Source organism: Schistocerca nitens, chromosome 5 (assembly GCF_023898315.1).
Source record: "Schistocerca nitens isolate TAMUIC-IGC-003100 chromosome 5, iqSchNite1.1, whole genome shotgun sequence".
NCBI classification, from domain to species: Eukaryota; Metazoa; Arthropoda; class Insecta; order Orthoptera; family Acrididae; genus Schistocerca; species Schistocerca nitens.
The window spans coordinates 20,502,682-20,517,993 of NC_064618.1; the positions used below are offsets into that span (position 1 = coordinate 20,502,682).

The following is a 15,312-nucleotide window of genomic DNA, read 5'->3' on the forward strand; positions in this document are numbered from 1 at the left end:
TGTAGTCCAAATGAATTTAATCAACAGTTTATAAAAATACTGGAAGGAGCTTGTACCTTAGCAGGGTCATTCTACCTACACCTGTTACGTTTCCAAGTCCTGCTAATACCATAACTAATTTCCTTTCCTTTCTCTAATTGTCTGCTATATTTTCATATATTATTTATCTATGACCCAGTCACATTTATGTGACCCCATCAATGTTCAACATCAACATACAGTTACCACCCACAGATGGCAGGTGGCAGCAATAGAAGTCGAGGGTACATAAAGCATGTCGGGTTGGATGCAGAAGACAGTGTGGTCGTCGTCATAACGCAGAAATGGAATGATTTATGTGATGTCCAAATAGACACGATCATTGGTTTTCGGACCAAGAGTGGAACTGTTTCCAAAATGGCTAAGTTTTTAAACTGTTCATGTGCCACAGCAGTTAAAATATACTGTAAATTGCAAAATTGTGCTATCCCAAAATGTCACCAAGGCAACTGCGGTATGACACAGGCCATAGATGGCAGGAGTGAATGATGGCTGTGGAAATGTGCACGAGCCACTAGATGTGCAACTGCTGAGCAACTGACAACTCAAATAAACTGAGGGGCTGCCACCAGTGTCTCCTCAATGACCGTTCAGCGAATGTTGTCGCATACGGGCCTCTGCAGCAGCTACCTGGTTCGTGCATCTGTGCTAACTGCTGCCTGTCGATGATGAAGGTTGGAATTTGTGAGCTAATACTGCAACTGTAAACCTACTGAGTGGTGACAGATGGACTTTTCAGATGAATAACGTTTTATGGTCCATCATACAGATGGCCGTTGGCATGTGTAGCCTTGCAACAATTGTTGGAAAGCTCCAGGTCAGAGGAGAAGTGTTACGGTCAGGGAAACGTTTTCGTGATTTTCACTGGGTGATCTCGTCATTCTGGAAGGCATAATGGAACAACGCATGTATACTCCTGTATTTTGGAACCTTGTCCATCCCTACATGCAGCTTGTTTTTCCTCAGCATGACGGCATCTACCAGCAGAAGATTGTGACATGTCACATGGCTTGCAGTGCACGTGCACGGTTCAAAAAGCACCGGGATGAGTTTACTGTACTCTCCTGGTCACCATATCCCCTGAATTTACACCCAATCAAGAATCTGTCGGACACCCCTCAATCGAGCTGTTCGTGCCGCAGACCCTCGGTCGTCAAACCTAGCATGGGTGGCGAAGACACTGAAGTCAGCATAGCTCTACATATCTGTCCATACCTTCCAGAACCTCACTGACACTCTTCTTACACATCAGTGATGTAAAGGCGGTTTTTCAGGCTTTAGACAGGTAGTCACAGTAATGCAACTGGACTGTGTGTGGTGTTTGTACTGATATTCCAAAAGTGTAATTAAGCTTTCCCACATTTAAATTTATTGTTCACATATTCCTTTTGGCCAGGCTGATTCAAGAAGTAATGTTATTTTAGCTAAAGAGCATTTTAATTGAAAACTACTGTTATTTAAAATTAGCACCATAGTTTGATACATGTAAAACTTTGTGAGCTAATCTGCATAATTCCATATGATGACACATACCACCTTAAAGCTAAGTACTCCAGTTTTCGAGTACCATATTTACTTAGCCTGAAACTACATCTTCCAAAATATATCTGAAGTTACAAGCTCCCTACTTACTTTTTATGCCCAATAAAATGACCATTGTACCAACGAAAACAACTGACAGTGAATAAATGTGCATATCAGTGAAACTAAAATTGTTAAGTCGTGTACATTACTGAATGGAAATCTTGCAATAGTCATTAAGATTTCTGTAGTGCTATTTTTCCACGGATGGTTGATCGCTACCAAAGAAGCAACAAGTGGAGACAAACTATGTCATATTAGTGACCTTACAAACTGTAGGTGAAGTACCTGACTTAGAAATAGAGCCTGAGATGTCTGTGAAACTTAAAACACAGTGCGTATGCAAAACTGATAAAAGATTCTGCTGTGGCTGCCTACTTCAGACACTGTAGCGCCTACTGCCTCCCACCTCGTGTCCAACCAACATGGGATCCCTGCATCACAGGGTGTATATCCAACAGGAAAACCTACAACCTCTGTGTTGTCAACACAAATATTTACTGGCGGCCACAACACAACACCAGGTCTCCACCAAAGGCCGCCAGGGGGTGCTAGCCATTTGCAGAGCCTGCAGAACAGCTTCACCAGAGATCACAGCTAGTCCAGTAACTACTTTGATATGCCAAGCACGTGACTGCGAATAGTTCTGGCAGATTCATCACCCAAACGGGCTTTATAGGGTGGTGCACTGCCGACAAAGGGCATTTCGATGCATCACTTCGAAGTATACAGAGCTGCCATCTGGCAGCCATGGCCAGACGCCTCTTCTAGCTGGCCGATTTCTTGCGGATTGTCTCGGTATAATCAACAAACATCTTGACATTGTAGAATTGTTTTATTGGGGTCTCTCCCTGTAAAGAGTCAGGTCTTTTCTGTTATTATATGTTATTGTATATTGGTGATGATCCGCACTTGGGATCGAGTCTGTTGTTCTTTTGGAGATTGTATTATTGCTTCGTTCTGGTGAGTCCAATAAATTGTTTTCGGACTTGTGTTTTCCGCATTTCTATTCTGCTAGCACTGATACTTCAGATTCATTCAAATGACGCTGTAAAACTGTACAGTTCATCACTGAGTCCTGCTATTTATGGCATGCCCTACACTGTTCTAAAAAGGATAAGTGATGAAATTGTTCCACCACTAGCTAAAGTAATTAATAAATGCTTAACTACTGGAAAATTTTCAGACATCCTAAAATTAGCATGTAAAATACTTGTTTACAGGAAAGCAGAGTGCAGTGAAGTCTAAAGCTGCAGGTGTACCTCCATATCATAGTGCTGGCTAAGGTGATGGAATCTGTAATGACATGACCACTTGCAACATACTCTGAAAACAACAGCCTCTTTCATGATGTATAATACAGTTTCCAAAAGAACAAGTCTATGACAATAGCAGCTCTTGACCTGATTGTAAAAATGAATCGAGCATTTGAAGAGTCCACAGCACTGGTGCTTTATGATCTTAGTAAGAACTTTGATTGCACTCCATATAAAGACCTGATTCCAAAGTCAAAATGCTGTGGAATTGGAGGCTCTGTATTGGCAAGCCTTGAATTGTACCTGTCTAATAGATGTCAAGTCCAAGAAGCAGTCTTATGCAATGTTAGGTTGTGAGATGATGTACCACATGGATCCATACTAGGACCTGTTATTTCTCATATAAGCTCAAATGGACACAGTCTACAGTTTTCAGATGATACATCATTGTTTGCTCATGGGAAGAGTAATATGTAGGCTGCACAACAAGCAGATGTTTTTCAATGAGGCTTTGGAGTGATTTAATGCAAACATAAAAATAAATGAAAACAAAACATAATTAATGGTTTGTAGCCTCACTGACTGCAGCTCTGGGAAATGTTGCAGCTATTAAACTTCTGAGTTTCTACACAACAGTAAATTAGCTTGGAAAGAACACACAGGTCACCGTGTGTGTGTGTGTGTGTGTGTGTGTGTGTGTGTCAAGCTATCACAAGTCCTCTCATCTGAAGAAACCAAAGAGCATTATAACATAACAGCACCCACTAACAGTATACTAAGCTTTATTTCACAGCGACATCAGCTATGAACTGCTGCTGTGGGGCCTCTCAGGAGGTTGCAGAAATAGGTTGCTACTGCAGAAGAGAGCAATAAGGATTATTGCTTTGTTTTCTAAATTAGAATTTAAGACTGTTTACTGCCAATGTCTGTTCAACTGCCTCATACCCCTGAAGCTGAACCATCACACGTGCAGCAATTCCCCATCGCAACACCCAAAATTAGGACAATTTATACAGGACAAGTTCTCAACTGTAGTCCATTTCCCTAGCTGAGTGGTCAGTGTGGATGGCTGCTACACAAAAGACCTCTTTGATTCTCAGTACTGCCATGGATTTTTCCTCACTGAGAGGACTGGTACAAGGTGTACTCAAGCCCTGTGATGCCAATTGAGAAGCTACGTGAATGAGAAGTAGCAGCTCCACAGTACAAAACGTTGGTGAATAACAGGAAGAGTGGCATGCTGATCAAATCGCCCTTCTGTCCTGCACGTACATGAAGCTTCAGGACAGGGGATAACATCGTGACGAGTTGACATCTCTTGTGCCTTCGAGGCCTGGACAAGGAGCTCATGAAAACATTTAGTACTCTATCGAACAGTGTTTTATCTACCAACGGGAACTGTTTAAAGCAAAATCAAGTGACTTCAAAAAACATTCATTACATTCGGTAGATGAATTATTTTCTAGTGATAGAACAATCACAACCTAACATACCGTTCAGTGCTATGACATGTGCAACAATTTTGATATTATACTTTTAAATATATTATTATGCCTATTGTATTGTTGTAAACACTTCTGCATTAAAGGAGACTGCTCACCAAGAAACAGGCATTTTCCAGACCCTTTCCCCTGAGTCCATCTCCCTCCTCACCCCAACAACACCCTGTACACCAACCTTCAACACGTTCCCCAAAATCTACAAACCCAACAATCCTGGATGCCGCATTGTAGCTGCTATTGTGCTCTCACAACTGATTTTCCTTTGAAGAGAAGATATACATACAAATAGGCAACACAGCTGTGGGCACCTGCAATGCACCCTCCTGTGCCAACCTGTTTATAGATCATCTAGAGGAAACCTTCCTAGCCTCCCAAAACTCCCAACACCTAGTCTTGTCTAGATTTACTGATGGTGTGTTCATGATCTGGACTCAGGGCCAAGACATCCTATCCTTATTCCTTCATAACCTGAACACTTTCGCTCCCATCTGCTTCAGCTGTTCCTCCTCAAACCAACTACCTGGATGTTGCCTCCACCTCTCCGATTGCTCCCTCCACACCTCTGACCACATTAAACCCACAAACCACCAACAGTACCTGCATTCGACAGCTGCCATCCCTCCAAAACCAGAAACTCGCTTCGATACATCCTAGCCAACTGTGAATGACGTACCTGCAGCAACAGAATTCCCTTTCCAAATATGTTGAAGGTCTCATGAAGGCCTTCACACACTGGCACTAACCCAAAAACCTTGCCCACAGACAGACTTCTCCTGCCATATCCTCATACACACCCTATCCTCCCACCACCCCCAAGCATAAGCTACGAAGGAGTGCCCCCTTTGTCACCCAGCATCATCTTGCACTGGAACAACTGAACCATATCCTTCACCTCATCTTTGATTAGCTCTCATCATGCACTGAAATGAGGGAAATCCTATCCAAGATCCTTCCCACTTCTCCTAAAATGGCGTTGCACTGCAAGCCAATTTACACAACGATAGTCCGCCCCTATGCAATTTCCATTCCAAATCCCATGCCACAGGGATCATATCCCTATGGTAGATCAAGGTGCAAGACCTGCCCAGTCCACCAACACAGCATTGCCTACTCCAGTCATGTCACAGGCTTACTGTAACACATCACAGGCTGGGCCACCTGTGAAGGCAGCTTTGTGATAAGCCAACTCTGTTGGAAACACTGCACAAATTTTTATGTTGGTATGACTATAACCAGCTGCCCACCAGGATGAATGGCCACCACCAAACTGTTGCCAAGGACGAAGTTCATAACCCAGAGGCACAACATACAGCTGAGTACAACATGCTCAATTTCAGTGGCTGCTTTACAACTGAGGCCATATGGCTCCTTTCCTCCACCACCTTCTCTCAACTAAGCAGATGGGAAGTAGCCTTACAACCCACCCTCTGCTCCCATAATGGCCTTGGCCTCAATTTAAAGTAACCCACGGTCCCCACATCCTTCACCAACAGCTTCCTCTTTTTCATCCCTGTCACGTCTCAATTCACATTATGCTCTGTCCAAAATTCTACGAGGCGGCTTCCTCTTTCATTCCTTACCCCCATTCCATATTCACCTACCACTTTTCCTTCTCTTCCTTTTCCTACTACCGAATTCCAGTTCCCCATGACTATTAAATTTTCATCTACCTTCACTATATGAATAATTTCTTTTAACTCATCATACATTTCTTCAATCTCTACATCATCTGCAGGGCTAGCTGGCTTATAAACTTGTACTACTGTGGTAGCCATGGGCTTCACATCTACCTTGGCTACAATAATGCATTCACTATGCTGTTCATAGTAGCTTACCACAATCCTACTTTTTTTATTCATTATTAAACCTACTCATGCATTACTCTTATTTGATTTTTTATTTATAATCACCTGGCCAGAAGTCTTGTTCCTCCTGCCACCGAACTTCAATAATTCCCTCTGTATCTAGCTTTAACCTATCCATTTCCCTTTTTAAATTTTCTAACCTACCTGCGATTAAGTGATCGCGCATTCCAAGCCTCGATATATAGAACACCAGTTTCCAGATACAGTTGAATATGGACCATTTTCACAAGAGGAATCTGATAACACAAAAGTAGCAAAATGTTATGAATTAAGCAATGTTGTGTGAAAATCGCACCTGTGTGTGCGTCTAAGAATACATAATGTTAAAATTTTAACGGTTTTTAAGCTGAATTTTCTTTCTTACACAATAGTGCAAAGTAGTCAAAGGACATGAAGCATAGTTGCTACTCACCATATAACAGAGACACTGAGTCGCAGATAGGCACAACAAAAAGACTGTCACAAAATGAGCTTTCAGCCAACAAGGCCTTTGATGAAAATAACCACACACACACACACACACACACACACACACACACACAGATCAGCAGCGTGTGATAGGAGAGGCAACTGGGCGGGGAAGGGAAGGATAGCAGGGAAAATGCTGCTAGTGGGTGCGTGCAGGGATGAGGTGGAGAGAGAGTAGGGCAGCTAGGTGCAGTTGGGAGGTTAGACAGAGGCGGGGATGAGAGGGGCAGGGAGTAGTGGAACAGGAGAGAAGAAAAAAGATTGGGTGTATTGGTGGAATAGAGGACTGTGTACTGCTAAATGGGAACAGGAAAGGGGCTAGATGGGTAAGGACAATGTCTAACGAAAGGTTGACACCAGGAGGGTTATGGGAATGTAGGATATTTTGCAGGGAGCGTTTCCACCTGCGCAATTCAGGAAAGCTATTGTTGGTGGAAAGGATCCAGTTGGCACATGCTCTGAAGCAGTCATTGAAATGAAGAATGTCATGTTGGGCAGCTTGCTCAGCAACAGGGAGGTCAAGTTGTTTCTTGAACACAGTTTGTCGGTGACCATTCATCCAGACAAACAGCTAGTTCGTTGTCATGCCCACCTAGAACACAGCACAGTCATTGCACATTAGCTTATAGATCGCGTGACTGGTTTCACAGGTAGCCCCGCCTTTAATGGGAGAGGTTCTGTCTGTCATTGGACTGGAGTAGGTGGTAGTGGTGGGAGAATGTATGGGACAGACCTTGCATCTAGTTCTATTACAGTGATATGAGCCTTGAGGGAAAGGGTTGGGAGCACGTGTTGTGTAGGGCTCAAATGGCTCTGAGCACTATGGGACTTAACATCTATGGTCATCAGTCCCCTAGAACTTAGAACTACTTAAACCTAACTAACCTAAGGACATCACACAACACCCAGCCATCACGAGGCAGAGAAAATCCCTGACCCCGCCGGGAATCGAACCCGGGAACGTTGTGTAGGGGTGGATGACAATATCGTGTAGGTTCAGTGGGTGACAGAATACCACTGTGGGAGGGATGGGAATGATAGTGGGTAGGACACTTCTCATTTCATGGCACAATGAGAGATAGTCTACACCCTGGCAGAGAATGTAATTCAGTTTCTCCAGTCCTGGGTGGTACCGAGTCAGAGGCAGAATGCTCATCTGTGGGACTTTGGGAGGGTGAGGGGTGACTGGAAAAATAATACATGGGTGATCTGTTTTTGTACAAGTTTGGGAGTGTAATTACGGTCTGTAAACGCCTCATTGAGACCCTCGGTATATTTCGAGATGGACTGCTCATCACTGCAGATGCAACGGCCAGGGGTGGACTGCTCATCACTGCAGATGCAACGGCCAGGGGTGGCTGTATGGAAGGGACTTCTTGGTATAGAATGGATGGCAGCTATTGAAGTGCAGGTATTGCTGTTGGTTGGTAGGTCTGATATGGACACAGGTAGTGTTGTAGCCATCTTTGAGGTGGAGGTCAACATTGAGGAAGGTGGCTTGTTTGACTGAGTAGGACCAGGTGAAGTGAATGGGGGAGAAGGTGTTCAGGTTTTTCAGGAATGTACATAGGGTGTCCTCACCCTCGATCCAGATCACGATGATGTCATTAATGAAACTGAACCGGGTGAGTGGTTTGGAATTCTGGGTGTTTAGGAATGATTCCTCTAGATGGTCCGTGAATAGGTTGGCATATGTTGGTGCACATAGTTGTACCCTGGATTTGTCTGTAGGTAATGCCTTCAAAGGAGAAGTAACTGCAGGTGAGGGTATAGTTTGTTATGGCAACTAGGCAGGAGGATGTTAGCTTAGAATGGCTGTTGGGAAAGGTAGTGTTCAATAGTGTTAAGGCCATGGGCATTAGGGATGTTCGTGTACAGGCTGGTGACATCAATAGTGATGAACAGTGCACCATGTGGTGAAGTGACAGGAACTGTGGGGAGTCAGTGGAGGAAATGGTTGATATCTTTTATGTAGGAGAGTAGGTTGCATGTAATAGGCTGAAGGTGTTGGTCTATGAGAGCAGAGATTCTCTCAGTGATGGCGCAGTAACCGGCCAAAACGGAGTGTCCTGGGTGGTTGGGTCTATGGACTTTAGGAAGCATGTAGAAGGTAGGAGTGTGGGGAGTGTTAGTGGTAAGGAGAGAGATGGACTCCAGGGAGAGGTTCTGGAATTGGCCTAAGGATTTGAGGAGAGACTGGAGATTTTGCTGGATTTCTGGAACAGGGTCACAGTGGCGGGGCTTTTAGGTGGGTGAATCTGACAGCTGGTGGAGTCCTTCTGTAAGGTAATCCTTGTGGTTCAAAACAACAGTGGTGGAGCCTTTGTCAGCAGGTAGAATTATAAGATGAGGATCAGTTTTAGGTGGTGGATTGTGGTTCTTTTTGTGGATGTAAGGTTAGTTTGTATGTTGAGGAATTTGGGGAATGATGGTGAGACAAGATTTGAGGTTCAGAAATTCTGGAAAGTTAACAGGGAGTGATTTGGGGGCAGTGAGGGGGGATCATGGTTGGATGGAAGAGTGAACTGAGTCAGGGAAGGTTCAACATCGGTCTTTGGTTATGTCTGATTGGTAGGGTTGGTGGCGAAAAAGTTTTTCCACTGTAGGGATCGGGATAATGAGAGGTCTTTAACAAGTCCTGCATTATTGAATTTGGGAGTGGGGGAAAAGGTGAGGCCTTAGGAAAGGACTGATATTTCTGCAGGTCCAAGGCTTTTGGAGGAATGGTTCATGACTGTGTTTTGGGTCTGTCTGGTTCTGGATTCTGTGTGGTGGTGGGATGTAGTTTTGGAGGGTGGGGTATATGTTGCAGGTCTGAGAGACAGGACTGTCAACTATGAGTGGATGTGAGGGAGATTTGAGGTGGTTGTAGAGGCAGTGAACAGTGGTAGTGCAAGGTGGGAGTAAGAAGTGAGCAGGGTGGAGATTTTTTTGAGGTGACATTGTGCATGTTGCTCTAGTTCCTGAAGGGCAAGAGTTTCAGTGTGTGTTACGGGATCCAAGAATTTGGGATTGCACAGCAGGAGTCCAACACGCCGATCTTCATTTCAATGAATGATTCACAGCTGGTGCCATCTGGTTCCTTCCTGCCAATGCTGCCTTTTACCCATTTAGCCCCTTCACTGTTCCCATTCCAGCACTACACATTCCTCTATTCCACCAATGCACCCAGCCTTTTTTCTTCTCTCCTGTTCCACGACCCCCTCCCCTTCTCTCCCCTACCCTCGGCTAACCTCCTGACTGCACCTAGTTGTCCTACCCTCTCTCCACCTTGTCTCTGTGCACTCCCACTAACAGCACTTTGCCATCCCCCCCTCCCCCCCCCCCCCCACAATAATCATTTTGCCAGGTTAGTATCTGTCCTTGTGTATTATAAATAAATAAAATAAAGAAATAAGACCAGATGAGAGGATGCATTTGTTCAGATTTATTGCAGTTTTTGGATTATGTATTTTTGGCTGTTGAAGGTCAATCAATAAAATTTACCAGAAATGTCCAAACAAAGAATAATACAACAAGAACAGAATATAAGTTGTTCATTCCTCTTTTTCACACTCTTAATTAATATTTTTTTGTACGAAACTTCATCCAAAAATACAATATTCAAAAATATACAATGGAAACACAACAGTGAATCCTCTTGCTCACAGTTCTTTGCTTTATGCCTTCAGATATGGTATTCAATATTGTTGTAAAACTTGTTAACGAATTACCAATGACATATATATGTTATACATTACAAAGACTTTTCCGAGCATTAGAAGCAATATATTTTTTTTAATATGCTAGATCTTCACTGTGATAATAGTCAGACTCAAAAATATCTCACACTGATAATGCAATACAAAGCACTAGTCTATGTTGCTAGTTAATAAAAAGTGACAACTGTAAATTGTCATTTGCACTGTGTTCTAAGACACAAAAGTAGTGTGAATGACAAAAAACACAGATAATACAGATTACACATTTTTACTGGTATCTGGTGTTAGGGGTGTGTTTATAAAACATGCTAAATTTTACATATGTATTGAAGGTCCACTTACACCTTTACCCCTGAAACCGATACCTATTTACAAAACCATTATAATTGAAGAGCACCACAAAATGCTTAAGAATGCATAGAAAAGTATAGTAAGGTTAGCTTATTTCATCAGAATATCAGATGGAAGAGCTTTTGCGAGTTTGGAAAACTTTTGCAGCTCTGAAAACATAGACATCTGAGCACCACAAACACAGGGTTAGAAAAGTTAAACATAAGAAATTACACTGTAGCATCTTACTCATGTTGAACTAATACAGGAGGAGGAGGAGTTGTTACATTTATTAAGGCAGAACGCAAAGTTAAAAACATTGGATAAGCTGATTTGGCAGCAACAGTACATAGAAATGTGTGCTACCTATGAATTAATAGTGAAAAATTGTGTAAGATCTCCACTGGGGAATTTTGAACTCTTCATAAGAAAGAAAGATTTCTTGCTATGCTATTTGTCAGACAGAAGCAAGCACTTCATAGTCTGTGGTGATTTCAGTGTGGCTTTTCTAAAGGATTCTTATATGAAAAATGATCTGATAACTTTATTTGGATCTCACAACTTGATCCCAGTAAATAACATTCCAAGATGGGTGCATAAAGACAGTGTGACCCAATTTGACAATGTTTCATTTAATAAAGCTCAAACTAAAAAAATAACTGTATACATAGTAACAAATGCTGCCTCTGAGCATAATGCACTGATAGATAATGCCTTACGGTATAGATACTTCTGAGAGAAAATCAGTTAGAAAACTAATTCAAGAAGTTCGAGTAAATTCAGAGGCTTACTGACAATCATTCTTCACTTGGACAATTCGTGAATGGAACTGGGGAGGGGGTACGAGAAGTACCCTCCAATGTACTAGTGTGGATTAATGAACACAGAACAAATGTTTTAAACAATCGTTTAAAGAGATGACATGGGATGAAATTCATAATGAACCAAATGCTAACAAAAAATTTAATGTACTGCACAATAAATTCATATCATTATTTGAAAATAGCTTCTCACATATGCTAATCAGAAAGGATGCCGTGTAAAGAACTACAGATCGTTAGGAGCATTAAAGCATCTCGTGAAAGAAATGGTGGTCCAACATTTGCTTTTCTGTTTTTCATTCACTTCTCATGATAACAGTTACCATCATCATTCTCCAGAGAGTAAGAGAAAAAATCTATACAGTCACACAAACTGAGTCCTACATACTCCAATAACAGACTAATGCATTTTAAAGCCTCTGTGTGCATGATTACAAGTTCGTTGATCATTTAGTCTTTGCTCTCTTCCTCTACCAAACATTCTGTTTATGCCATCCATGTCCCTTAGCTGCCCAAATACCAAACCTCAGGCATCACTATTTAATTATTCACAGATATTATCACCACATCTTCACACCCAAAGGTTTGTATTGTACTTTAAATGAAAACATTCAGTCTAATTATAACAGAAAACTTCATACTTTGATTTTTTTTTAAATTGTGAACTGTGCCAGGATAACTCAAAAACTGGATAACCCACACCCGAATAATTGGAAGCTTGCTGTGTTTATGTACATGGAACGTATGCATTCTAAAATCTTCTAATTATTTTTATATTTGGCAGCCTCAAAAGAATATTCTCTTTTTTGTGTGAACATATCAGTCCAATTGCTACATGTTAAGTTTCCAGTAGTCTCTGATATGCAATACCAACTAAAAGCAGTAGTACTTCAAATTTAACATTTATCTCAATTTTCAGGATGAGCCACTACTCAAGAATTTTATAACATTTGAGCATACTTCAAAGCAGATTAGTATTTTGCAGTATACAATAGCTTTTCTTGCTGAAGATTGTAGAGAAAAATGGACCATACCCCAAATCATCATTTCAACGTTTTGCAACTCACTACAGCTAGTTCTCTGAGGCTCTAAAATCTTTTCCATCCCCCTGCTACCATGTGATGAACTTCTATCTTAAGTTATAAAGCTATCACTCTTAAACCACGAGTAACAAAGAGGGTATAAAATAACTTAAGCACTCGGACTATAATATCTGTTGTATTTTTAAATTGAGAAGAATTTCGGTGCAAATACAAATTTCACAGACTATCACTAAATGGTTCCTACTATAAATTAAACACATATAATCATTAAATGTTGAGCAAGTAATTGAAAGAACAAGAAACTTAAAGCTCAACAAAACCATCACATGGCTATTGACCAGAATGCTTGAAAGAGTTCATAAATCATATTAAATATTTCTTTTTACAACTAAAAATCAGATAACTTATGAAGGCAACAAACTATGCAATTATCAATATGATATAATAAATTTATTCACATTTCTGAAATATCAGACAAATATGATGGCTCACAACTTCCACCATTCCAAGAAATGATGAAATGTTTCTTTGTAGCAACTGAAATTATAGTCTTTTTGACAGCAGTCATACCATTCTTTCAACTGACAGATTTGGCATCTGTAACTCAAGCTCATTCAGTGCTTCAATATCAACTTCCTCACAATATTTGAGATCAAGTTTTCGTAAAAATGGTAAATGTGTAGGAAAAGACCTGAATGGTAAACCTTTTACAGTGCATCCTGAAAGAATCAGTGATCTCAACTGATGAAGTGTCACCAACATTTGCATGCTGTATTCTGTGAGTTGCACACATCCAGCTATATTAAGATCTCTCAATGTCTGGCACTCTACAACGAATACAATGCCATCATCTGTAATACCTGAGCACCAATATAAGTCTAAAAATACAAGCTTTTTCAAGCTGCTTATAAATCTTAAGCCTTCGCCTGTTAGGAGACAGGAACAATGGAACGATAGCTGTTGTAATAAAGGGCATTTTATGCAAATAGTTTGGGCCAACCTGTCATCCAGTGACTCATAGTAACTCAGATCCAACATCACCAGATTGGAAAGACTGCCACCCTCAAACACTGGCATCAATTTCTGTACACTCAGGTTTTCTAGACCGTACATCCACAGCTTCTTCAAATGTACAAGAGAGACTAATGTATCGAGAGATTCTTGAACCATTACTTCCCTATAGTCACAAATTTTAAGCGCCTCAATTTTTTCACAGCATACTTTTAGAACTGGTATTGTGCTCTTTCCTTCCTCAACACTCCATGGCAACACCACTGACACAATTGTATCACGCTTCTTGCGTAACACATACTCCAAATCTTCGTTCCTGTAATAGCCAGAATAGAGGCCAATATGCTTTAACGATGGGCACCCATCGCCGATTGGTCGAAGGGATAAGGGCTTCTTTGCTGCACCAACAATTTCAAGCTCTGTTAGCTTATTCCATTTCGCTATCACATTTGAGAATTCGTCAAAAGTAACAAGAGTATCTGGTATACTGAGCATTTCTATATTTGGACAATGCACTACTAATTTGTAAAGTGTGGAATAGTTAATGGTCGGATAGGAACTTATTTCTAAGCAGCTGATGTCCAATTCTACAAGATTCTTGCAGCACGACGATAAAGTCTCCAGGATAGCGTCTGTTGGTCTTCTATGCAAATGAAAAGCTCGTAAACTTGGCATTTTCTGCAAACGCACCAAAATCTCTGGTTCGGATTCGTCAGTAGGATTATACAGCTTATCCTGCCATAGTGCGTCGTCACGAGACACTCTTAACCAACGCCGACACACATATTGGGCGGAAAAAACCAGATCCTTCATATTAAGATACGAAAATATATGAAGCAATATCTCGTCTGGTAAGCTGTCCATGACAAACTGAAAAAGAAAAACGTGAATGCTAAAGCAATGAATGAAACTGTACCTGATATGTACGTAGTTTTAAACAACTAGCTAAACGAATTTGCTATTATATACTTGGGTAATTTTAAATATAATGAATACAGTATCGTCTCTTCCACATACGCAAAGTCCCTTCCTCCGACCTTTAAAGTATTAAGGAAAGAAGTCTTATGAAATTTAACGTTACAAACGTGTCACCTTTTAAATATACGTACTATACTTCAATGACATTCCACCAGGCTTCGTCGCATGTGCTGATGAAATAAACTTTCGTTGATATTTCTCGGTTTAGACGACAAGATCCGTACAAAAAAGAAAAAAAACGCTTCTCCTGTACACAACACAATTCACAGCAGAACATAAACACCACTTCATGCCCTCAACCAAAGACATTCAGCTTCGATGCAGTTTTACCCATGTGTATGTTTTTGCCTCAAGGAGATACTCTACCCTCTTTGATATCAACTCAGTCGCATATCGACAGACTGGAACGGGAACTATTGAACGGTGAAGCGTAGCCGATTTAATAGTAACTTGAGTCATGTAAGGTGGTATCGCCGTCAGCGTGGCCTATTTTTTTCTTTTTTTTCTTTATTGAGTTTTGATTCCCGCCAAAGGGGGCGGGCTGGCAGCAGCTTAGTATGCTGCTCTTCTGCCTACAGAATTTGTTTTAAAAAGACGAAGATAATAAATAATAAAAACAGGCGATAAAATTGGAGACTTAAATGGTAACATGGCGGAAAAATCGTGGAACTTAAAACACAGAACAAAGGGATGATGATGCTAATAAAATACATATGA

The 15,312-nt window shown here is 41.2% G+C and overlaps 1 protein-coding gene across 3 annotated transcripts in view; it reads right to left on the reverse strand.

The window, feature by feature from the left end:
- The window catches only part of LOC126259730 (F-box/LRR-repeat protein fbxl-1-like), a 51,860-nt gene extending 36,970 nt beyond the window's left edge, over positions 1 to 14,890 (reverse strand). The window contains exons 1-2 of one of the 3 annotated variants that reach the window (XR_007546555.1): positions 14,727 to 14,890; positions 6,388 to 6,479 (exon numbers count right to left, since the gene is read on the reverse strand). Coding sequence is in view for 2 of the 3 variants with exons in the window: in XM_049956711.1 (XP_049812668.1) it covers positions 13,171 to 14,481 (1,311 nt within the window). In the remaining variant the exon portion in view is untranslated. Of the gene's footprint in view, positions 1 to 6,387; positions 6,480 to 10,177; positions 14,488 to 14,709 lie in introns of those variants that run through there. The other 2 variants (XM_049956711.1, XM_049956712.1) reach the window with 2 other exon arrangements.
- Between the last annotated feature and the right edge of the window lie 422 nt (positions 14,891 to 15,312).